Raw genomic sequence first — 24,976 nt, 5'->3', positions numbered from 1 at the left:
GAAATTGATGTAATTCGTATATCCAATGAATTATTCATTATTTCTGTAAATGCTGGAAATAAAAAGCATTTCGTTGTAGGCGATACTTCATTACAAATGTGTTCGCTATAACTTTGTTTAACTGTAAACATTTCAGCTTCGGTAGTTCCAATAACATGGTATTCAGAGGATTCACTGTGGAAGCTTGTAGAACATTCGGAATGAGAGGAAACCACGTGAACAGGATCACCATTGACAGGATGGAGATCAAGAACACGGGTATGTTTAGTGATACTACTGGTTCATATGTATATCAGTAAGTGAACTGATAGGTTGTATCATTACTATTGCGTAAAATTAAACACGACGATTTCATCTACAAGAGTGCTACATATATGTATAATAGACCTATGATCTTAGCACTAATAGATCCATGATCTAGGCGCTAATAGACTTACGATCTAGACGTTCATAGAACCCATGACATAGACACTACATGTAATAGACCTATCGTATAAACGCTATCAGACCCATGATCTTAGCGGTAACAGACCCATGATCCATGTACTAGTGTACCCATGACTTCGCCCAGGCTAGTTACCAATATCTAATAGCCAATTCATTTCGTAAATAGAACTTTATATCTATAATTTCATATCTGCTGAATTATGATGCTTTTTATGGGATCTATATAATGACGATTATGCGTACACAGGTTCTTACAACATCGACATCACGGCGGACTCTCGCAATATCACCGTAAGTCGGTGTAATCTTCATGATGGCGATGGAGGCATTGTCATGATGGGTAAGACTTAAAAATAGTTCGTCACTTTATTCAAATAAATGCAAGATTCTATCATTCCAAGAAATATTATGTTGACCAAGGCGAAGGCAAGATCGAAGTGATTAGAATTACGAATATTGTATTAGTAAATCTGAACAGCATCTAAAAGTTAAATATAGAATATTGTATTGATAAATCTGCACGACATCCAAAAGTTAATTATAGAATCTTGCATTTGTAAATCTGCACAGTATCCAAAAGTTAATTATAGAATATAGCATTATTAAATCTGCACAGCATCCAAAAGTTAATTATAGAATCTTGTATTGGTAAATCTGCACTGTATCCAAAAGTTAATTATAGAATCTTGTATTGGTAAATCTGCACAGTATCCAAAATATAATTATAGAATATAATAATAGTATTATTAAATCTGCACAGTATCCAAAAGTTAATTATAGAATCTTGTATTGGTAAATCTGCACAGTATCCGAAAGTTAATTATTAAATATAGTATTATTAAATCTGCACAGTGTCCAAAAGTTAATAATATTGTTTTATCATATGTATCTTTCATGAGTCAAAACACATATTCTAAAAGATTTCAAATCATAATGCGCAGAACAGCAAGCCTAAAATTAAGCGTCTAAGAGGTTGGTTCATTTTCAGTTTAATTCTTTTATTCATTCCAGTGGTTAAGATAAAAAGTAGTAACAGGCAATGGCAACTTAATCTTCTGACCTAGTCTTATTGTAAACTGTATGCGCGATAGCATTTTGGACTAACAACGCTATTTTAATACCATGTTACATATACATGTAACTCAGGTGGCGATCGTGCTACTCTGACACCGTCCGGAAACTTGGTGACAGATAACCTCATCTGGAGATTCGGCCGAGAGACGGGCGTGGGTGCCAACGCCTTGTCCCTGAGCGGGGTGGGGACACTGGTACAGTACAACAATATGCACACTGGACAATACACGGCCATTCGATGGAGTGTGAGTATTAAATACATATGTACATACAAAAATGTGGATCAGGAGAAAGTTTAACTGAACAGAGAAAGACAATTATCACTTGGTGTTATTTTAATAAAATCATGGCATATAAGGTGGAATATTTTCAGAATATCAGTGCTTGAAATATGAATATTGTTTTTCTTTATCATATTCATTTACATCTCAAAAGGGAAATTACCATGTGATAGAATATAACAATGTGCACCATACCTGCCAAAATAGTTCTGACTGCGGAGGGATACACTCAGGGAGGGATTGGACCTACGTAGGACTTCTTTTTTCACCATTCGTGACTTTCAAATGAAATAAGTACTGAACTGAATTAGAGATCATTATGAATTTAGATAAACTTTTGAAACTTAACGGATTCATAGGAATTATTGCCCTTAAATGTGAAGTTTTTCTTAAACCATGAATTCTTTTTCAGAGAGGAAACATTATTCGTAAAAATCATATTCACCACACTCTTCGATTCCTCCCCGGAGCGGATGTACGTGGGATTATGTTAGATGACCAATACTCCTCGGTCACTATCGAGGACAATGTATTTTATGACGTAAGTTGGTGACAACTGAGAAATTATAGGGTACTATGGTGAACTGAGATGTCTAATTCTAGCGAGTTGGTATTTTTGCTAGCGATGCTTACTGAGTCCAGGAGTACTTAACCTACCTCAAACCCTGGCTGTATGATAGACAAAACCTTCGGTCTTCATGGATATCGAAGAAATGAAATTTATTGACCAATCACAGTCGAGATAACAGATTTCGATATCTTCATGGCTGCACCCCGGTAAAACGTGTAGCGTTTGTTTATAAATATTAGCCGAGGAAAAAAAAAAACCCCACTTGCAAATTATGTATCAATAGAATTAATCTTATTGGCTATTGTGTCAGTATTTTCCAATCGGCAATCCACGGGATTTTACCGCTACGAGCCACGCGATGATCTCGGGGTGCTTTTTCATCCAAAATATTATAGGGGCTCCTCGATTGGTCGATATTCATAAAGTCAAGGGCTTTCTTAATCATATAACCAGGGTTAGCCTATGGCGTAGTGGGAATAAAGAGAGTGGGCGTGGTTTGCAACGATGGCGAGTCGGTAGAGAATGCAATGAGTACTGTACATAACCATATTTTCTCTGTATTTGTTTTTTGTAAACTAAAACCATCAAATTAAAACTACTTTGATATTACCTAGCCATAGAATTTATATGGAGTGAGCACGAAACTGAATTTAAATCTATATGAAAAAGAACTCACTGAAGCAAGAAATCGTGAAAATAACTATATACCATGCGATTAAAATTGGATCGAACAGTTTATGCCTTGTTAAAAAGATGTTTTGCAGTTTATAAATATTTGACTGTCTCAGACCAATTTGAATATAAATCGGTAACAATTTAAGGAGGTATGCTACACCAGAGAAATTTGATGTAGATGAAAAGTGGAGGATATGTACAACAATATTTTGAAGTTGAAAATTTTCAAATTTACTTTATTTTGTCAGAAGATACAGTTTTAGTAGAAGGTAATCTGAAAAAAATTTAAAACCCCTGTTGGACTCGAACCTGCGACCTACAGTTCAGCAGTCGGTATTCAAACCCACTGAGCTACTCGGCTAGGTATTTAAATGGAAAAGGAAAAGACAAATATTGCTGATATCGATTTTTTCATCCATGTTTTAAAGGAAGTCAGCCATTGTGACGATGTAGAGTACTACCTTAACAAGAGTACCGCAAACGGTACATATTACGCCTGTGAAATGCTTACATAGGGTGTTTTTCTTGTGCTATAATTTGTATAACTTTGCTTCAGGTAGTATCAGCCATCATGAGGCTGTGACAAACTTTCATATGAACAAAGGGTCATAGCTTAAAAATCGAAATTTCCTCAAAATGGACAAAGTTCAACAACCTGTAATTTTTTCAAAAATGGAAGAAAATCAAAATCCTTCCCCAGATGCACATCTTCAATACCCATACAAACACTCCACAAAATAAGAAGGCTCTCACTTGAAAACTGTGGGAGGAGTAGGGCGGACAAATTATGTACCCTCCATATAATAATTATTTCCAAATAAAGGGGCAAAACTCCTGGAAAAAAGGTCGAAATGGATCAAAATTGCAGTATGATCTAGGGTGACCCACAAAGAAGCTACACAGCAAGTTTCAGCATGGTATGTGAAAGGGAAATGAAATTATAAAGAGAAAACCCTGAACGGACGGACGGATGGACGGACGGACGGACGTACAGACATCGCTGTACCATAATACGTCCCGTCTAAAGACGGGCGTATAAAAACCAAAGTCCTGTTACTCAAATACGATATATATTTAATTTTCTAACTCAAAGATCTTCGATTGACTTTTAAATCATTTCTTTATGTATCTGTTTTTACCAGAACGAAGTTCACACCAACATTGGTGGTGGTCGGGATAATATAATTCGAAACAATATCTTCTATAACGCGACTCTATCCGCCATGCAAGTCGACAGCAGAGGGGTCAAACATACGAACGATGGATCACTCTACAACTCACTGAAGGTATGTAGATATAAACAGACATCAGTGTGTTGCACACCTGTATTTCGTAATAAAGGCTTAAGGGCACCTGTAGATATAAACAGACCACAGTGTGTTGCACAGCTATATTTTGTAACGAAGGTTTGGGACCACCTGTAGATATATAATATAATAAATTTGTTGCGAAAGACATACATCTTATAGCATTATAACAAAATTGGACAGGGATAATAATTAAAAAAACTGAAAATAAACGGCCAATTCTTACAAAGACATCTAGCATACAATAGTATATAGTAAATACAATATAAACAGACAACAGTGTGTTGCACACCTATATTTCGTAACGACGGCTCGGGCCCACCTGTAGATATAAACAGACCACAGTGTGTTGCACACCTATATTTCGTAACGACGGCTCGGGCCCACCTGTAGATATAAACATACAACAGTGTGTTGCACACCTATACATATATTTCGTAACGACGGCTCGGGACCACCTGGGGTACTCAGATTGTTGTCCCATTCAAAACGATGACCACCACTTGGTTCTCAAAATTTATGAATTGTTCTTTTTTCTATATTTATTTGACTATTCTACAAATATTAGTATATGGTACATTGTATAACATAATTAGTAGCAAATACTGCAAAAAAATTAAATTTAAAGTCCTTACAATGTTTGAAACTGTTGTCTAGACTATGACCAAAACCAGACACAAATAACACAATTTACATAGTTATAATTAGAAATATTGAGTACAAATGTGTCCAGTGGAAACTGTATGGGTTCTTCCATAAAAAAATATATAGATGTTTTTGAAGTCGTGGCATTCAAATCACCTGGATGTGAAGTTCATTCGTAGAGAGTAGGTATGAAAATACAAACTTACAATGCATAACTTCGTATTACATTCAGAATTTTAAATTCATGTAACATTCATGTTTAACTTTAATCAAGAATAGTTGTCGGCAATGACATCGGCATTGGGTGGATTTTTTAAATTAACTTTAAAAAAAACTATCTTACCAATGATAAAATATTCTAGAGAATCGCAGTATACTCTGTTAAAGATTTTAAAAAATGTAGACACAGAGCATTTACACAGAAGGCAAAGTTACCAGAATATTGGACACTAGAAACCTATTAATAGATACACTGGACAAAAGTATTGGACATCAGAGACCTATTGATAGGTACACCGTATTGAGTGTTTTAAAACCTAAATATTATACGCACGGGATCAAATATGGCTTTAATTTTTAACAACATCATTTTACATGAAAAATATGGCGAAAATGTTAACCTTTATGTCCCATTTTGTTTCTACATACTTTAGTACTGTAGTATATCAGATGCGAACTTCATATTCCTGGTCATCTCCATATAATGAGTGCATAATAAGAAAAATCAACAGGTAAAAGAATTCGGAATCCACATATTGTAGAATTTTAAAAGAAAGGGAGTGGGGGTTGGACTCAGTTCTTGAATTAAATTTTTTGCTCAGAAAATGACGATAACAACGTGACAACATGACATTCAAGATCCGTCATTCTGTGCTGTTAAAAGAAATTTACAATGTAATATATACAAAGTATATACGTATCACCACTTTGAAATGCTATTGAACTGAAAACACATTGAGATAATTGTAAGCATCTTACGTACTGGTCAAAGCTGACTTCTATTTACGTGTTTCGCAGTACCTATACTACCAATGTGTTTGTGATGATGCAGTAGAATATTAACGATCAATAAACGTGACATCAATATTTTGCTATTTCGTTATAAAGGTGACATCAATATTTTGCTATTTCGTTATAGAGGTGACATCAATATTTTGCTATTTCGTTATAAAGGTGACATCAATATTTTGCTATTTCGTTATAGAGGTGACATCAATATTTTGCTATTTCGTTATAAAGGTGACATCAATATTTTGCTATTTCGTTATAGAGGTGACATCAATATTTTGCTATTTCGTTATAGAGGTGACATCAATATTTTGCTATTTCGTTATAGAGGTGACATCAATATTTTGCTATTTCGTTATAGAGGTGACATCAATATTTTGCTATTTCGTTATAAATATGAAATCTTCTGTATGATATTTCAACTGTCATACGTATCAAACGCATGCTGTCCTACAGAGGACTCTCCATAGCAATACCAGCATGCACCGCTTTGTTTTATATATTACCCAAGCAAGTGCTCTCTGTTTCTCGGTACGAGACTTCCCGTGCAATCAGTTCATACCATTTCAGACGGTGATTTTGAGCTCCCTTTTGTTAATGAACCTCTTGTTTCTTTTCTAAGAAAGTACCTTTCAAAACCGGAATTTGGGCTTCAAAATATCCGAAGTTGGCAGTTATTGAAGCGAACAGTCCCAGTGAACCAAGAGGTACGTGCTTTTTATACATTGTTGAAACACAAAGAAAAATTAAGATAATATAAAATACAAATGAATTGATAACTAATTAATATAATTAAAATGTCATTGGTGATATCAATTTAACGGTTCATTTTGGTAACAATCGACAAACATGACTTTGGCATCTATATTCTCTTTAATTTTATTGATCACAATACTATGGAATCTTTTATTAATTCACTAGAAATGTTTAAACATTACAATATTTGATTTACTACAAGTGTTTAAACATTACAGTATTTGATTTAATACAAATGTTTAAACATTACAATATTTGATTTACTACAAGTGTTTAAACATTACAGTATTTGATTTAATACAAGTGTTTAAACATTACAGTATTTGATATACTAAAAGTGTTTAAGCATTACATTATTTGATGTACTACAAGTGTTTAAACATTACAATATTTGATGTACTAAAGTGTTGAAACATTACAGTGTAATGTACTTGAATGTTAACATTACTGTGTTTAATATACAAGAAGTGTTTTAAACATTACAATGTCTGACATATTGTAACGTGCGATGGTCTGAACACGTTGCTTAACTCTCTACTATATTACTAGAAAAGCTAGCCCACTCGGGAGGCAGTATAAGTTCTCTCTATACTGTCCGCTATACTTGGTCCCGTGGGGATCCGGGTTAAAATAGGTCCTTGCTTGTCTTAAGAAGCGACTAAATGGGGCGGTCCTTCGGATGAGACCGGAAAACCGAGGCCCCGTATCACATCAGGTGTGACACGATAAAGACCCCCCCCCCACCCAGTTTAAAGACAATAAGTGTCGAGCATAGGCCTTAATTTTGCAGCCTTTCACCGGCAATTGTGACGTCTCCATATGAGTGAAATATTCTCAAGTGGAACGTTAAACAATATACAATCAATCAATTTTTGCTAGTATGGCAAAGACTCATTGATTTCATATTGTTTAACGTCCCGCTGGAGAATATTTCACTCATATGGAGACGTCACCAATGCTGGCGAAGGGCTGCAAAATTTAGGCCTATGTTCGGCGCTTACTGTCTTTGAACAGGGAAGGATATTGCTGTGACACGGGACCTCAACTCTGACGGTCCCTTCCGAAGGACCGCCCCAATTAATCGCCTCTTACAACAAGCAAGGATTACTGAGGACCTATTCTAACCCGGATCCCCACGGGAATATTAGCAAAGAAGGTTAAATTTGAAAAAAAAATGTATCTATTCATAAAGATATTTATCATCATGATATGCACGTGTATTTCTTGCAGGTAATCAGATTTATAACAATATATTTTATGGATCAAAGACATCGAATATAGTGGGACTCGTTCGGAATTTGGATTGGTTCAACGTTACGGGAAACGCTTATGTAAGCAGATAATCGCAAAAATTTTATTATATTTTTTTCCGCAACATTAATTGTAAAACCGAAGTTTATTTCATGTGTTCATTACTTGTATGTCCTCGCAACAAAATGGAGAGGAATGTAACTTTTATGAGACATTCCTAGTTACCTTGTAGTGAAGAACGAACCAATATGCGTTGCGTCCTTGAAATCTTCAAAGTGATACACTAACATTTGAAAATTCTGCTGATATTACATTGCAGTCTGACCTTACCTCTGACTTCTATGACGTGGGTGTGAAAGACTTCCGGCCGAGATGCATGTTATCACAGTTTACACAGAGAGTTCATTTTCCGGTTCCGGTGCAACTGAACGAGACTGGTCCCCGATACCCGGTCGGACCAGTATACAACAGCAAAAGTAAGTGTACTCCAGATAATCCAGTCCAGACAATCCACATGATTTAATCCAGTCCAGACAATCCACATGATTTAATCCAGTCCAGACAATCCACATGATTTAATCCAGTCCAAACAATCTAGTCCACATGATTTAATCCAGTCCAAACAATCTAGTCCACATGATTTAATCCAGTCCAAACAATCTAGTCCACATGATATAATCCAGTCCAAGCAATCTAGTCCACATTATTTAATCCAGTCCAAACAATCTAGTCCACATGATATAATCCAGTCCAAGCAATCTAGTCCACTTGATTTATTTCAGTCCAAATAATCTAGTCCCCATTATTTAACCAATCCAAACAATCTAGTCCACTTTATTTAATCCAGTCCAAAAAATTTAGTCCACATAATTTTGAAAATGCAGACGATCTACATACGTAGGTCAGACAGTCTAGTCCAGGCAATTATCATGTTTGTTGCATATATATATGACGTCATACACTTAAGCGTGTATTACATGCATATCTTTGTTTTCGAGACCCGAAATACAAAAAAAAAAAAAAAAGAAAAAAAAAAAAGAAAAAAAAAAACAAGAAAGAAAAAAAAGTGTGAAATCGAAAATGAATTATATCTGGTGTATATCACTATTGAGAAAGGCAGTAATAAAATTATTTCCATGATGAAATCGTTCTCGTATACATGTATATCTTATAGAGTATGCGGAGGCCCATCTGATTACGTCACAGTCTCCATCCCCTTGTGCTACGTATGCACCTGCAACATTGGCGCCACGAGGATCTTATCTACCCGATGGATCCGCCCCAAACACCATTCACTCCACCCCTAAACACGGTAAGACAAAACATGTTCTGTAGTAAATCTAATTACTATATTGTATCCATGAGGAAAGGTGAAGATAACGAACAGTGATCAATCTCATAACCCCTATAAGCAATACAAAATAGAGAGTTGGGCAAACACGGACCCCTGGATATACCAGATGGGATCAGATGCCTTGGATATATTTTGTTATAATTACTCTTAATTAGAGATAACTAAGAAATGAGTCCACAAAGACTCAGCAAAGAAAATACAACAACACACATTTCAACCAAACCATTTTCGATACACATCAAGAGTCCCGAGTTCGAAATCATAAAAATTAAAGTTGTGAAATCTTATCATCATACTATTAGCTTAAGATACCATTAGAAGTCCATTTTTTACTTTCCATTTTCATGAATAACATTGAATAATATTATGTTAAAGAGACACTGCAGATCAATTTGCGCAAAAATCATGGAATGACAGTTTTACCCAACTTTCTCAAATTGTTTTGCATAGTTAAAGGTATGGACTTTTTATCACAAAAATTGATAATTTTTGAACGCCCTTATAGAAAAAAAATTGAGTTTTCTCATCTAGGTATTCAGACGAACGTGTGCAGAAGGTAAACATTGCAGCATAGCATCCAGTGAGAAAATAAAGCCCAGCATTTTAACAAATTCTGCGAAAGAAGGGGTAAAAATAGATTGAGATTAAAATCAGGCGCGAACTACAATTTACAACGTACCTCGGAGACCAATAAGACCTAAGCGAACCACATGGGACCGGCAAAATTACTGGTTAAGCTAAGCCTAGTACGCGCCAATTCTCATTTCATGAATTACTTTTAAAGGAGTCTTAAGCTACGGGAGGGGTGCTGTTCAAATATGAGTAATAATCACTTAATTATAAGGAACAGGGAATAATTGCATGATAAAAAAAGTGAGTACTGTAGAATCAGTTAAATTCGTAGGGGCCAATTTTCGTGGATTGCTGAATTTTTACGGGTTCGTGGGGACGTAATTTCGTGGATTTATATATTTGGAAGAAAGATAACTCTGAAATTTAAATAGTTGTCTTTATTCGTTGAGGGTGTAAATTCGTGGGTGAGGGGTACCCACGAATTCCACGGAAATTGAGCCACCACGAAATCTAATGATTCCACAGTATTTAATCGGAATACCAATAAAAGTTTTTTTTTATTCTTTAAAATGAAAAGCACCTTTGCTGTTATTCAAAATCACGTGATGTAAATATACAAGTACATTTGTATATACATTTAAAATTCGAGTCAGCATGAAGAAAGCTTTGAATTCTAGATAATCTTCGAATTGCAGCTGCGAGCAAATTGATGTTACAGTATTTAAAATAAATTGTTCAAAATTGTCAGCACTGATATCATTTCTATCATTTAAAAAAAACCCAAACGATCAGGATATGAGAAATTAGATGTAGTGCGTCTTTAACTGTTATACATGTACATACATCTTAGTCCTTAAATTATACCGTACATATGTTTAAGTATTCAGAGAGGTACAACAATGTAAAGTACCCAAAGGAAAAACAAAGAATATACAGGCAACTTGCTTTACTTGTATTCGTATCGCTACTCATCATAGTGTTGTTTCTTGACAGACTGATTTGGCAGTGGAAGTCTGGTAACGGTTTAAATAACCGCCGCTATGGAGCCTTTCTTTTGTTGTTCAAAAGTGATTCTTTGAAAATATCAATCATAAGCGCATAAAACAATGTATGCATTGCGTATTTGTTCGAATCTTAGAGTGTGAATTGCTCCTTCAACCATGCCATTGACCAAAAAAGCAGACTGTTTTGTGAGTAAAACTGAAAAATGTAACGTTAAATTTTGACCAGGATGTTGGTTGTTTGTGGAAAAGTGTGCCGCCCACCCAGAATTGATATCAGGAAACCAAACACAGTTTTATAAAGACTCTGATTCCATGGCCAGTACAAGGCAGTCTAGTTGCCTGCAGCGAGTTCCACATTACGTCCAATACTGTGGATCAGAGTCCTTTTTCTACATTATATACGGACCCACAGGTACATTTGCAAAATTTATCAAAGTAAATTATTTTGGTTAATACAAATGTACGTAAACAATTTCAATTTTCTACACTAAAAGAATATTTTTTTGAGTTTCTTATCTTCATCAATTTATAGGAGCGATGACTTTGGGTGGGAATGCGGGGTGTTTCTTTGCCGATTTTGGATGTCCTGATCATAATCACCACCTTCCGAAAACAGGAAACATTTATCACGATTACTACGCCGAGCGTGCGCAGAATGCTTCTCATGTGCAACAAAACTGCTTGTTACGTCCCTTAGCGCAATACAGATATTGTGGTAGTCACGAAAATTATCCCATAACAAGTATATTTCTACCAACAGGTATAGTAATATTCAATTTACTATCAACAATAACAAAGTACTATTAACGATAAAGGACTATATATGGCTTTGGGGTGAATTTTACCCCTCCCCCATCACTTACCAATTTTCGAAATGAACGTTACTTTATCTTCATGAAAGTCTATGCACAACCTTGTTACATAATGTAATTTTAGAAATTGTTGGTAATCGAAATATGTCACGTCATAATTGTTAGAATAGTACACTTTTCCCCCTACAGTTTTCCTTTACACAGACACAGACCGACATTGTGAACAGCATTCATTTTGATAATATATCATATACATGTATCTTTCAGACACGTCATTAGTAAAAATAAATTACCTGGACAACTAAATCGCTCTGTTCAGAAATAAAAAAGAAAATATACTTCAAGTTAACTTCTCAGTCTGAAAAACGATAAAATACTTCATTTCTGACGTCATGGCCCAAGAAATAGCGAGAGAGAAAAATTCTGAAATATATATGTATATTTTCATGATTTTGTGAGAAGAAATGTATTTCAAATTTCAAAACTTTCACGAATTTCATGCTTTCGATCTTGAAAAATGTTATATTACTTCAGAAAACATGGGGGACCACAGGGATCTTCAAAAGGGAAACGTCAATGTGTTGGGTTTCTACCTCTGCAGAACAGCATTTTCTACTTTATAGCAGAGTATAATTGGATCATATAGCCCAGACATTTTAGCATTTCAGATTAAAATTAGCTGAATGACATCAGGATATATAACACACACGGGGGAACGTAAAAGATTTATCAAATCTATGACAGTAGTAAATCTATGACAGTAGTAAATCTATGACAGTAGTAAAATCAATGACAGTAGTAAAATCTATGACAGTAGTAAATCTGTGACAGCAGTAAATCTATGACAGTAGTAAAATCAATGACAGCAGTAAAATCTATGACAGTAGTAAAATCTATGACAGTAATAAATCTATGACAGTAGTAAATCTGTGACAGCAGTAAATCTATGACAGTAGTAAAATCAATGACAGCAGTAAAATCTATGACAGTAGTAAAATCTTTGACAGTAGTAAAATATATGACAGTAGTAAATATGTGACAGTAGTAAATCTATGACAGTAGTAAAGTCTATGACCGTGGTAAAATCTATGACAGTAATAAATCTATGACAGTAGTCAAATCTATGACCGTGGTAAAATCTATGACAGTAATAAATCTATGACAGTAGTAAATCTAGGACAATAGTAAATATATGACAGTAGTAAATTTGTGACAATAGTAAATCTATGACAGTAGTAAATCTGTGATAGTAGTAAATCTATGACAGTAGTAAATTTGTGACAGTAGTAAATCTGTGACAGTAATAAATCTATGACAGTAGTAAATTTGTGACAGTAGTAAATCTGTGACAGTAGTAAATCTGTGACAATAGTAAATCTATGACAGTAGTAAATTTGCGACAGTAGTAAATCTGTGACAATAGTAAATCTATGACAGTAGTAAATTTGTGACAGTAGTAAATCTGTGACAGTAGTGAATTTAAATCTTTTCACAACAAAAGATTGAGATTCTGCTTGTTATTTACTTGTATGCAGAGTCTGTGGAACGTACAAGGGTTGATTTATATGTCTGTCTATTTCTGTCCGTCTGTATATCTGTCTGTCTGTATATCTGTCCGTTTGTATATCTGTCTATTTGTCCGTCTGTCTGTATATCTGTCTATTTGTCCGTCTGTCTGTATATCTGTTTGGCTGTATGTATGTCTGTATCTATGCATGTTGGACGGAAATTCTTTACAATTTCTATTTTTTCCTTCAAGGAAATCGCAATAACAATAAGGTACAACTGGGACGCCCCTTTCGCAATCGCTTGAAATGATTGTCCGTGGCATCACAGCGAATCGATTTTAATGACCCATTTAACATCTTTTCTTGAATATTTACATCCCGCATCATACATTCCATAGGTAACACGGTGACAGCGGGGGGTGGATGTTGGATTCAAATGGACGCATGTGTGGCGGACACGTCCATACACAATTCTTTTTATGATGCTCTGGGGGCTAGCAGTGCCGGGTCAGGTACAGTATAAACAGGAGAGACACAATTATAAGTCACGTGACTCCTCTCTCTCACACTCTCTCTAATAGAAAACAAAAGACACACTCCCACAAAGCGTAACAATCGTTATCCCATCTTTATTGAATATAAAGTTCAATATTCTACAACGATTATCACAGGTACAAGTTCATCTATAGGCACAAACATTTTAAATGAAATCTTTTTCACAGATATCAGCCCCGAGTCATGTTTTAGCCGCGCTGAGTACTACTGGCACCACCGTTCCTACCCGGTAACAGCGTTTTATCGCCCGGAAGCCGTGTCATACGTATATCCGTCATCATAACTTAAGTTGTACATACTGTATTTTGAACTATTTCGCTGTATTATATTTTTCACCGTCTTCGCCAACGTGTTTTCTGAGCGAACTGAAAATGAGGCTGATAACAAACAATATTTATAATCCTTGAGGTGCAAATGAAATAGTGCGAAATTCAAACGGGACAAAATGGGCTTCCAGGACGTCGCTCAAATCATACGCTTCTGAAGTTTCCCAAAATACAGTATTGCAATCTAAAATCTTATCTTATTAATGATTTCATGTAAGCAATAAAAAAGTGCTTATCGAAACCATGTTCTTTCTTTAAGTTGACTGTAGTTCATCTGGAAAACCATTATCCAATAATTCTTTCCTATCACATTTTACGCTCTTTTTATAACTGTCCATGTGAGATATCAATGTCTCCATCGAGGTAAAGAGAGAGGATGACAGATCTTTCATAGCTTCACAGCTCGTCAGCATATCGATGACGCCATCTAAAACAGGAGTGCATCAGTTATAATAAAATCCGCAGCAATGACGAGGCCGTACTGTTCTTAAACGAAGCGATATCAGAATATATTGAATAAAACAATTCATCATGATATAACAAATCGTTTGGGTTCAAACTGTCATGGAATATTAGTTCAATTTTATTAACAAAGTTGAAGGCTTACCATTACATCCCACAAACAACACGTCAACACCAACATCCTTGTAATCTGAATGTATCTGTTAATTAAAAAAACAAAACAAAACCACGACATTAAAATTAGTCTACGTGGGTTCAAATACATCTATTTATATTTTCACTGTTTTTGCCTTAAAAAACCTCTGCTAATTTTATTGATAGCCATTTACTTATGAACGCGCTGAAGTTGTAAACAACCCGCGGATGTCGCCGTGTGAATACATATAAATATAGTACGTTTATCTTTTAACGGCTGAGAGTTCCGACATAAATGAAAGTAGAATGTACATGTAAGAAATAACTAGGACGAATTGTTTTAGCACACTAAAACTGATGTCTATCCTTCCATAGTTCTTTTAAGCATTTTTAGGGATCATCTTTAAAGTGGAAAAGGCCAAGGTTATCAAAAATGACACGCAACACACTGTCTTATCATGGTATACCGACATACCAAATATCAAAGGCCTATATCAACAGACAAAAAAGTTATGGTATGGACAAAAATGTTCTAAAATTCTATCATTTGACCTTTACTTGAAAGGTCACGGTCCAAGTTCATCAAAAATGGTACTCGACCCGTACAAACTTGTATGAGATACAGAAAAAGAAAAATTCAAACTACAACAATATGGCCCCTTTCTGGAAAGTGGAAAGATAATAGAGATTCTTTTTTTTGAAAAGACATGGGGGTATGAACTAAGCATCGCAGTTCATACCCCTCATGTATTTTTAAAAATACATGTGCATTATATGGAAAAAAATTCTTGATTAAACAGGAGATTAGGAAATTGTTACCCTTTTTATTGCTTTCACTCCAACCAGGTCTACAAAGTTGACTCTAGTGAAATCAATCACAATTTTCTGTTTGTTGTCTGTTAGAACCTTTTTTTCATTTTCTTCATCCGTGGTACTTTCCTTTAAAACAATTAGGTCATTATTGTATCGACCACATACATGGATATGGTTCAAGCATCGCAGATACGGAGTAAAAACCCAATAGAATGGCTTAAAAATAATACAAATACATTCACTGTAAATATACCAAAGCTGTTACTGTCATTGCTTCTAGGCGCTTCTTTGATTTACGCAGGAGTTTTAGATCCAGTTCCGATGTCTTGTATACAGTTCTCATAAAATGGTCTGCATTAGCGAAATATACTGGTCCGTGGTATTGTATAAAGTGTACGCGACCATCATCTGACTGAATCTAACAATTGATAACTCCCGTTATAATATGCTATTACATTTCCTTGGTTGAAATTTACTTTATCGTTCTCTGATATTGAATGTAACTACTCACATTTACTAAACATGTAGAATCTTAATTCATTGGAAATGCAAATACCAAGGCTAAAAATCAATGTACTTACCGGCTGGTACTGCTGGATATTTTTTAGAATATTTGTTGATCCTACAAACCCAGCTTTGTAACCATCTGCCCTGAAATTTAGGAAATGATATAAATGACTAACAAAAGCTTGATACTATATGACTATTGTTAATTTACCCGTAGTGATCTACATGGAGGTGAAGGAATGGGAGTGTAAATAGTAACTCTTTAAACATTGAAAAGTCTACGAAAATGGAAGAATATCCACGGTATTAAGAAGTACTTTCGATTTTTTTTTTCATGCACATGAACTTACTTTCAGAGTTTTGAGAGTGAACACATTCTTAAATTTGGTATCTGATAGTGATTGTGACCATGTTCTTATCTCTGAGTTCTGAGAGTGATTGTGAATATGTTCTTACCGTTGGGTTCTGTGATAAATTGTGAACATGGTTCTGAGAGTAACTGTGAGCATGTTCTTACCTTTGGGTTCTAAGAGTGACTGTGAACACAGAAAAAGCAATCCCTATGATGATCCCAATCTCGGCATCGAGAATGATTGTGCTGGTAGCGGTCACCACCCAGATCATCTGAAAACATACAATACAGTATCGGTGTCAGTAATTTATGTAGACATGTAAACATACAATACAGTATCGGTGGCAGTAATTTATGTAGACATGTAAACATACAATACAGTATCGGTGGCAGTAATTTATGTAGACATGTACAATACAGTATCGGTGGCAGTAATTTATGTAGACATGTACCTCCTTTGGATACATCCAAATCAAAACATTTAAGATGGTTAGTATTGCGAAAACTCGTGGGATATACTAGTAATATTGTACATGTATTTGGAAGTATACCTCCTCTGGGAATATTGAAAAGAAAACATACTATGGTTAGTCGTTTTGTATTGCAAGGAGTATACATTGTAATTGATTATACTCTTTTAAATGGACTGTGCACTGAATGAATGAGCGGTTTTGTTTTTGTTAAACTCTTGACGTGATTCTTGATTTCATCACTTTGAATATCTTATGGAATACTTACGAAATCGATTTTAGATTTCCGCCAGAGTGACGGCAGTTCTAGGTACTGTAGAAACATTCCTCGTAGACTCATTAGCACCACAGCCGACAGAACACACTAGTATATGAGACATTGATCCATATAAAAATAGTTAAGTTTAAAGAGACGAGGCTATACAGTGTATCAAACAACATCTTCAAACTGATAACAAATTTTCTCTAATGCACTAGAATATCATTTCATAGTTTACGAACACTTGGTAAGAAACAGTTTTTGATGTTGGGCTTACCTTGGGTAAATTGTAAAACAGTGGCCCTATAGCAACAATAACAACAAGGACCACTAGACAACCAAACAGTGACGCCACCTGGAATGACAAGCACCTCACTCCCAATATGTTCCCAATCTGTTACATGTATATATCTATATATACATGCACATACTAAACATGCCTTTCCATTGGCAAGAAAAGCAACAAAATTACAGAACAAAAATATTTCCAAGCAGAGCAATAATATATATATATATATATATATATATATATATATATATATATATATATATTCTTTATTGCTTTACCTGTGTTTTACCGCCTGCTCCTTCCTGCACCATGCTGCGCCCTACTGACCCCGCCGGAATGTACCCAGAAAATAGTGAGCACGCCAAACTTCCGGTACCGTACGCCACCATCTCCTGTAATTCATTTTCTTTCACTGTCACTCAAGCTTAGTTAAAAGTATTTAATAAGGTTGTTATGTATTAATTAACATGTGAAGTATTCTATAGCTAGGTACGATATGATGATTTGTTTCACCTGGTTTGGGTCAATATCATAGTTGTTGGTCTGGGCTAGGATTTTGGCTATAGAAACGGTTTGAGTAAATGCAACTATCCCAATCATCACTGCATCTTTCAGATACTTAGGTATGACTAGTCGTAAGTCCGGCAAATTCATGGACGGAAAACTGAAAATAATCCAAAAGTTATTTCAATAATTAAATACTAAATATAAAAGTTGTCTATGTTTCAATTGTTTGTATTATTAGCATTACATGTATTACAAGAATTGCGAATAATCTAAATATTTTAAACGAAATTTTTCATGACAGCATTTCGCAAATTCTATGGTCGTTATAACGATCTAGTTCGTCAATACAATCTATCATTGGGTCAAATGCTGTCTGACGTGTTTCATACCGATTGTTAAGCCGTTCTTGGCACACTGATTTTGACTGCGGATAACTCCGTTTACCTGATCAAGATGTAGGGCTCACGGCGGGTGTGACCGGTCAACAGGGGGTGCTTACTCCTCCTGGGCACCTGATCCCGCCTCTGGCGTGTCCGGGCGTCCGTGTTTGCCCAACTATCTATTTTGTATTGCTTATAGGAGCTATGGGATTGATCACTGTTCGTTATCTTCACCTTGCATATACTTAATTCTATATTACTCACCCAGCTGGAATATCTTTAACCACATTCAATCCATCGTTTTCGTGTAATCTTGCAGCGTATGCAATAACTGTTGCTAGAACAACCTATAATGGAAGTTTTTTTTTTCCAGCTTTATAAGATTGAAAAGAAAAGAAGTTAACATTTTTCATTGAATGGTGAATTATTTAAAGTAACATTCTGTGAGAATCTTGTACACGGTGAATATTGCTTAAAATACTACATGCATCGCATGCATTTCTAATTTTGTTCCTGAAAGGCAGGTATGGTCCTTGCGCACACGAGGTTAAACATGACTACATAAAGGACAGACTTTAACTCTTCACAATAGTACATAGTAAAACTAATGGAGCGTGGGTATCGGCCTGGATAGCTCACATGGCTGGTAAGATAGGAATCCCGAGTTCAATTTCCGGTCCAGTCATAAAAGAACTACGCACGTTAACTTTGGATTCCAGCTTACATTTTAACTGGTATATTTTAAAAAGCTTTGCAAATGGGATTTTTTGTAACTTAAAGTGGAATTCATTAGTATTGATTATTAACTTTAATACCAGTGTTCATTAATTAATTGCTCTTATTTCAACTCCTTTTGATTAGGGGATCTATACTCGGCCTTAAATGGACTCAATCATGAAAAAATTGCCTTTACAAGATAAATATACATTCCAGTAATAGATAGACATTGAAAAATATATATGTTGGCATGCTATTTTTGTTGTTATTGCTTCTCAAAAGTAAGCACCCCATCAACATTAAGGAAAATGCACTCCTCCTTTTTTATTTTTCTTATTAATTATTATTTTCCCAAACAAATGGGCTGTAATAAGCAACATAGACTATATACCCTTTATTTAATGGTATGTAATCATTTATTCTAATAAATTGGAATAAATATTTTCACAATGTATACTTTATGAGCCCAAACATGTGAAAGGAAATACTGTAGGAGATACCATTTGACGTCAATATTGGTCTTTTCCCTAATTTTGATGGACTAAACCTTGAATAAATTGTTTTTGATTTACAGATTATTATCTTAGAATAAGGATTTGAGCAAGAAAATCATATGTTGACATATTATTTTAGAAGCTATCGGCTCTACAACAAGTACACTCCCCTTAAAATCTTGAAAAATTATACATTATCATAATTTCGTAAGACATGTGAAGTTTTAGCATATTTACAACCTTGAATAATAATTTGAACTATGCTAAACTATAACTATTATAAGATACATGTGGTTTACAATTAAATTTTACATTTTATCTGAAAAAAAAATTGAAGAGAGGCTTTGCACAATGTAAATGTAAAACGAAAGTAATAAACTGAATTTTGATGATTTTGCTTATGATTAATGTATACGTGTAATGTGTGATATATCTTATATCCTGATACAAAGTTTTATATGAATCTCTACAGGTCATGAAATCATTTACATGTACATAAATTGGATGTATGTACATGTACACGTACACCACTTACGCCGGTCTAAGTAGATGTAATCTCAATAAGGAACTAATAGATGCCGCCCCAATAATTTTGAAAAAGGAGAGAGGATGAGGAAAAAATGACAAATTCATGACGGTCGGTGAAATAAAACAAATTATTTGCAGCTGATCTTGGAAGCTTGTGTCAATATCAGTAACATTGTAGCAGCGAACACAACTACGATATCTGTGGTCACTGGAGCAGCAAAATGTGAACTTTTCTTTTTTACACAGCGTACCATGTATTTGTTGATGATGATTTGGAACCTATTCTAACCCGGATCCTCATAAATGAAATATTATCATGATGCTCGTGGAAATCTGAATTGGTCTGACCTCCGCCCTTTCCCATCTGTCTCTCTCCCCCCCCCCCCCCCCCCCCTTTCTGATGTCCCTCAATTCCATATGTTGAACATTTGGATCATAGTAAAACTTTTACATACATAAATAGTCAGTGTACACTGAATGCCTCACGGACATGTACAATGTAATTGACACACCCTCATCCACCAAAATGTTGTTTGTTCTCCAACCGATTTTTTTCTAAAGCTATAACATCTTTATCTCCCCCCTTAAAAAAAAACACACCACAAAATCTCAACTTAAGATTTGACTGATAAGAAGATAAGAACACCCAGGAAGGAATTGATATCGGATATTCATATCTCGTATCGCCATGTAAAAATCAAATGGATATCGTTAAAGTATCACATTTCGGAAAACGGAAGCGTGGTTCCGCATTTACATTTGATTGTGACGTAGGCCGAGTATAGGTCTATTTAGCGTTTTAAACTGCATAGATATAACTCAATTACATTTTTTGTTATTAAATATTCCCCTCTAATAGGTGACATATATCATGAAATGCATTCACCCTTTATGATTTAATTTACAAAATGTCATGGACTTTTAAACAAAATTAATCATGTTCTCTTATTGCTTATTGTTGAAAAACAAAGCGAAAATACGCACAACTATAAGATCAGCTGGGATTGGAATCTTTAGCTTTTTCTTGTAGCGGATATTGATGTGAACTTTGATGACGTATAAAATAATGAAAGACAAGATAAATATCACTAGGGGGAGCCACTGCGTCCCCCCAATATTCCTCAGAATGGCGATCCAGGTCTGTAAATGAAATAATAGCAGAGGTGTAACCACGTGTTTGTAAATACATCTCGTTAAATTTCATAAACCGCACATTAAATAAACCCGTTAGTTTTTAGATTTATTTTATGTCATCACTTGAAATTCTTCGTTTTTAAAACTATTTGTACCTTGATTATTTTAGAGTATCCATGGTAACGAACTATATCCAGACCAAATATGTATTTTGCCTGAGCCGTGATGATTTGAACAGCAACAGCTGATGTAAAACCGCTCACCATTGGCTCTGGCATATAGGTGGTCATAATCCCAAAACCAAATCTGCCTAAAACAATCTACAAAAATTGATGTACACACTACATTAATTTAAAACCTTAAGTAATACACATGTAGGGGAGTATGCATTAACTGCTTATCCTATCCTGTGGTATTTTCTGAAGATAAATTGATTTATGTGTTTACTTATTGTAGAATAGCGAAGTCTGTTAAGTTAGATAGTTTTTGTAGTACATCATTGATTGTATATGATCACAACATCAAACGTAATGCGAGATTTGTCCAACATTTCACACATCTTTTAATACTACGTAAAGATACATATGAATAACTGATACATGAGTATCTATGTAAATGAACTGTTCAATCAGCATTATTCTGTATATTCTAGAAGTTACCATGGTTACACCAGAGACTAGTGAAAGTGCACTGGCCAATTCAATTTTAAAACTGTCGACAGAAGTCTCAACATCTGGTCTTTGTGTCATCTTTTCCAGAACTTCATAACCTGTGAAGTTCTCTCGAAATCTAGTAACGTTTCCTGATGTCGACAATGTGGGATGTGAAGTGAAATTCTGGGAAATCAGATCGTTTTGTATTATATTCAAAGGACTGGAGGTGGCGTCATCCAATACTGAAGCTATCATCAGACTGACAATCGAGATACAACCTACAAAAGACAAGATACAAACCTACAAAGAACGAGAAACAAACCTACAAAAGACAAGACACAAACCTACAAACGACAAGACACAAACCTATAAACGACGAGACACAAACCTACAAAGAACAGGACAAAAACCTAAATAAAGACGAGACAAAAACCTACAAAAGACAAGACACAAACGTACAAAAGACGACACACAAACCTACAAAAGACAAGATACAAACCTACAAAGGACAAGTCACAAACCTACAAAGGACAAGTCACAAACCTACAAAGGACAAGTCACAAACCTACAAAGGACAACACACAAACCAACAAAGGACAACACACAAACCAACAAACGACAACACATAAACCAACAAACGACAACACACAAACCCACGAACGACAAGACACATACCTATGAACGACGAGACACAAACCTACAAAATACAAGATACAAACCTACAAACGACAACACACAAACCCAATGACAGCTTGTATTGCCAAACTAGATCGCTATAACGAGGACTCTTTTTGAATAAGTTCTGTCTAATAGGAATATAAAAACATGTCAGCTAATAATGGAATACACTTTGTGCCTTAGTTCCAACAGATTGTTGAAAGACCTAATCACCAGAGACTATGTAAATATTGGCAATGAGGAACTTCGGCATCTGTTTGATATTAGTGTCAGAGTTCTTGTGCGTAGAATCAGTGGTCATTAACAATTGAAAATAATCTTTTTTTTTAATTGATTGTGAAGAATGGTCGGGTAAAGTGTTGAAAAGTGGCATGTTTTGATGCTGTTGATTTAGGAAAACATTCCTAATTTCAAAATTATATTTACTTAAAAGTTCTTTGAACTTTTTGAGAATTGTCATTTGATTTACACCACTTCTTGCATATGTTATGACACACTACGTCTAAAGGTTCTCCCTCAAAGCAAGATGTGTACACAAACCTTTAACACGTATGTTTCATAAAAAGATGCTCAGTGTATATAACATGCCCATTCACACAGATTTGATATGAACAGGTATATAACGTCATACCCACTGACATACGTTTAATATACAGCTGTATGTAACATAGCATCATTACCCATTGACACATGTTTCGTATGAAGCTGTATATAACACACCCAATTGAGTCCAATGACACATGTTTAATATGAAGATGTATATAACACACCCAATTGAGTCCAATGACACATGTTTCGTATGAAGCTGTATATAACACACCCAATTGAGTCCAATGACACATGTTTAATATGAAGATGTATATAACAAACCCAACTGACACATGCTTAAATATCTGTATGAACCATCCGCACGATTTATAACATATCCATTTGGCATGTGTTTAGCTTGAAGCTGTACATAACATATCCATTGATTGACTGCATATAGTTTAACGTCCCGCTCGAGAATATTTCACTCATATGGAGACGTCACCATTTCCGGTGGAGGCTGCAAAATTTAGGCCTATGCTCGGTGCTTCCGGCCTTTGAGCAGATCTTTATCGTGCCACACCTGCTGTGACACGGGGCCTCGGTTTTCGCTGTCTCACCAGAAAGACTGCCCCATTTAATCGCCTCTTAATTGATATGAAACACCCACATCATATACTAGTATATATGTTTCACAGGAAGCTGTAAATAGCATACCCATTGATACGTTGACACTTTAAGATTGAAGATCACTGCTCATTATCTTCACTTTTTTATACCCATTCAAACATATTCAATATGAACATGTGTGTATATGACACGTTTGATATGAAAACATACCCATTGACACATGCTTTGAGGTCCCCAAAAAGAAGTAGACGAGTGGTCCGAAGAAAGAGATGTACAGCCCACAGATTGGAGGAAGTGATGACAGCAGAGCGTACGCCATACCTGGAGAAAATCGTCACAAAATTATATCACTAGTATCTGTCACGATTTCAGACGCCATTCAAAAATTCACACATATAAATAAGATTGTGTAATCTTTAAATCTTATTCTTACAGAGTCTACACCCTTATGTTTACAATAAAATTAAAGCTTTCAGTATGAAAATTAGAATGATTACGTACATTTACGTAAAAGTATGTATACTGCCCGGTAATATGTTGTGAAATAACTTATGGAATTTTCGTAGGTATGATAAATGTTACATATTATACTGGCCTCGAAGCATTATGTCCATTTCTTGTTGTCCTTATCACGTGATAAATACGTAAAGATTTACATACATTTATGACCATAATGGGACACCGTAGCCGAGCTGATCTTGTTGTTATCTCGCATTTTCTCTGTTGATTTTTAGCCTTACCTTGAGGAATCTGCATAACCCCTACGGTAAGTCCCGCTATAACGTCATTTGCTAAATATTTCTTGATTTTATAGGAGCGAAGAGTTTTGACAAAAGGAAAGGTTCCTTGAACACATTGTTTGTAGTACTGCTTGGAGAAATATCGCCGTGTTCTCTTCCTCAGGCTTGAATGCCATGCCGTCTCGTGCCGCTGTCTAAACCGTTCATTGAAATCACAAACGTATGCACATTGCAACTGATTATCCATGTCCACTTACACTCAACAACTACAGAATAATTATTTTAAATCTGCATCAATGTTCTAATTCCTCACCTGTTCTTTAAGGGGCGAGACTTTGTCTAGCGACATATTTCGGACAGTTTTTAAAAGTCTGTAATAGTGCAAATAAAATTTGGCGTGAATCACGTGGGTTATACTGGTGTTTAGTAATGATCATAATCCCTTCGCGGTCCTCTTTCACGGAACAGGAAGTAAACAAACACCATTCAGTCTCTCCCACTGAGACGGTATAGTACTACCGTATTGTTAAGTAGTTGATACACCGTGTTTAAA

General features: G+C 35.2%; 3 protein-coding genes across 7 annotated transcripts in view; 2 read left to right on the top strand and 1 right to left on the bottom strand.

Annotated features, from left to right (window-relative positions):
- LOC125678383 (uncharacterized) overlaps positions 1–14,388 on the top strand; it is a 22,257-nt gene extending 7,869 nt beyond the window's left edge. Inside the window, exons 9-22 of the mRNA XM_048916811.2 lie at positions 137–258; positions 695–787; positions 1,594–1,766; positions 1,957–2,052; positions 2,215–2,343; positions 4,191–4,334; positions 6,631–6,715; positions 7,995–8,095; positions 8,335–8,491; positions 9,190–9,327; positions 11,173–11,358; positions 11,479–11,706; positions 13,665–13,778; positions 13,989–14,388. Of these exons, the coding sequence (XP_048772768.2) occupies positions 137–258; positions 695–787; positions 1,594–1,766; positions 1,957–2,052; positions 2,215–2,343; positions 4,191–4,334; positions 6,631–6,715; positions 7,995–8,095; positions 8,335–8,491; positions 9,190–9,327; positions 11,173–11,358; positions 11,479–11,706; positions 13,665–13,778; positions 13,989–14,104 (1,882 nt within the window). The 3' untranslated portion in view covers positions 14,105–14,388. The remainder of the gene's footprint in view (positions 1–136; positions 259–694; positions 788–1,593; positions 1,767–1,956; positions 2,053–2,214; positions 2,344–4,190; positions 4,335–6,630; positions 6,716–7,994; positions 8,096–8,334; positions 8,492–9,189; positions 9,328–11,172; positions 11,359–11,478; positions 11,707–13,664; positions 13,779–13,988) is intronic.
- LOC125678385 (sulfate transporter-like) lies at positions 13,872–24,940 on the bottom strand. 2 transcript variants are annotated; one of them, XM_048916812.2, is made up of 16 exons: positions 24,424–24,940; positions 23,894–24,004; positions 21,854–22,125; positions 21,350–21,514; positions 21,045–21,200; positions 18,586–18,668; positions 17,948–18,098; positions 17,713–17,826; positions 17,423–17,500; positions 17,155–17,250; positions 16,582–16,688; positions 16,139–16,208; positions 15,811–15,975; positions 15,564–15,683; positions 14,755–14,809; positions 13,872–14,574 (listed from the first exon to the last, which is right to left on the bottom strand). In XM_048916812.2, exons 1-16 carry the CDS (start codon positions 24,668–24,670, stop codon positions 14,402–14,404), a joined length of 2,163 nt encoding a protein of 720 aa, XP_048772769.2. In that variant the 5' UTR covers positions 24,671–24,940; the 3' UTR covers positions 13,872–14,401. The 2 variants fall into 2 exon arrangements, with proteins under 2 accessions (XP_048772769.2, XP_056013442.1); XM_056157467.1 differs by lacking the exon at positions 21,854–22,125 and having other exon boundaries at positions 21,350–21,504; positions 24,424–24,836.
- LOC130052437 (kinesin-like protein KIF27) overlaps positions 24,372–24,976 on the top strand; it is a 46,987-nt gene continuing 46,382 nt past the window's right edge. The window contains exon 1 of one of the 4 annotated variants that reach the window (XM_056157470.1): positions 24,372–24,449. The gene's annotated coding sequence lies outside the window, so the exon portion shown is untranslated. Of the gene's footprint in view, positions 24,450–24,833 lie in introns of those variants that run through there. The other 3 variants (XM_056157472.1, XM_056157468.1, XM_056157471.1) reach the window with 3 other exon arrangements.

The sequence above is a fragment of the Ostrea edulis genome, chromosome 2 (assembly GCF_947568905.1).
Source record: "Ostrea edulis chromosome 2, xbOstEdul1.1, whole genome shotgun sequence".
Lineage (NCBI taxonomy): Eukaryota > Metazoa > Mollusca > Bivalvia > Ostreida > Ostreidae > Ostrea > Ostrea edulis.
Note: the sequence above shows the minus strand (reverse complement) of the source record. Positions and strands in the feature narration are given on the sequence as shown.

Excerpts from the sequence above, each read along its gene's own strand:
- LOC125678385 (XM_048916812.2), bottom strand. The coding sequence starts at position 24,670 with ATGGATAATCAGTTGCAATGTGCATACGTTTGTGATTTCAATGAACGG. Across the intron at positions 18,669-21,044 it reads TCCCAGCTGATCTTATAGTT|GTTGTTCTAGCAACAGTTAT; the intron begins GTGCGTATTTTC and ends CTTCCATTATAG. Across the intron at positions 14,575-14,754 it reads GTTGTTTGTGGGATGTAATG|ATGGCGTCATCGATATGCTG; the intron begins GTAAGCCTTCAA and ends CTCCTGTTTTAG.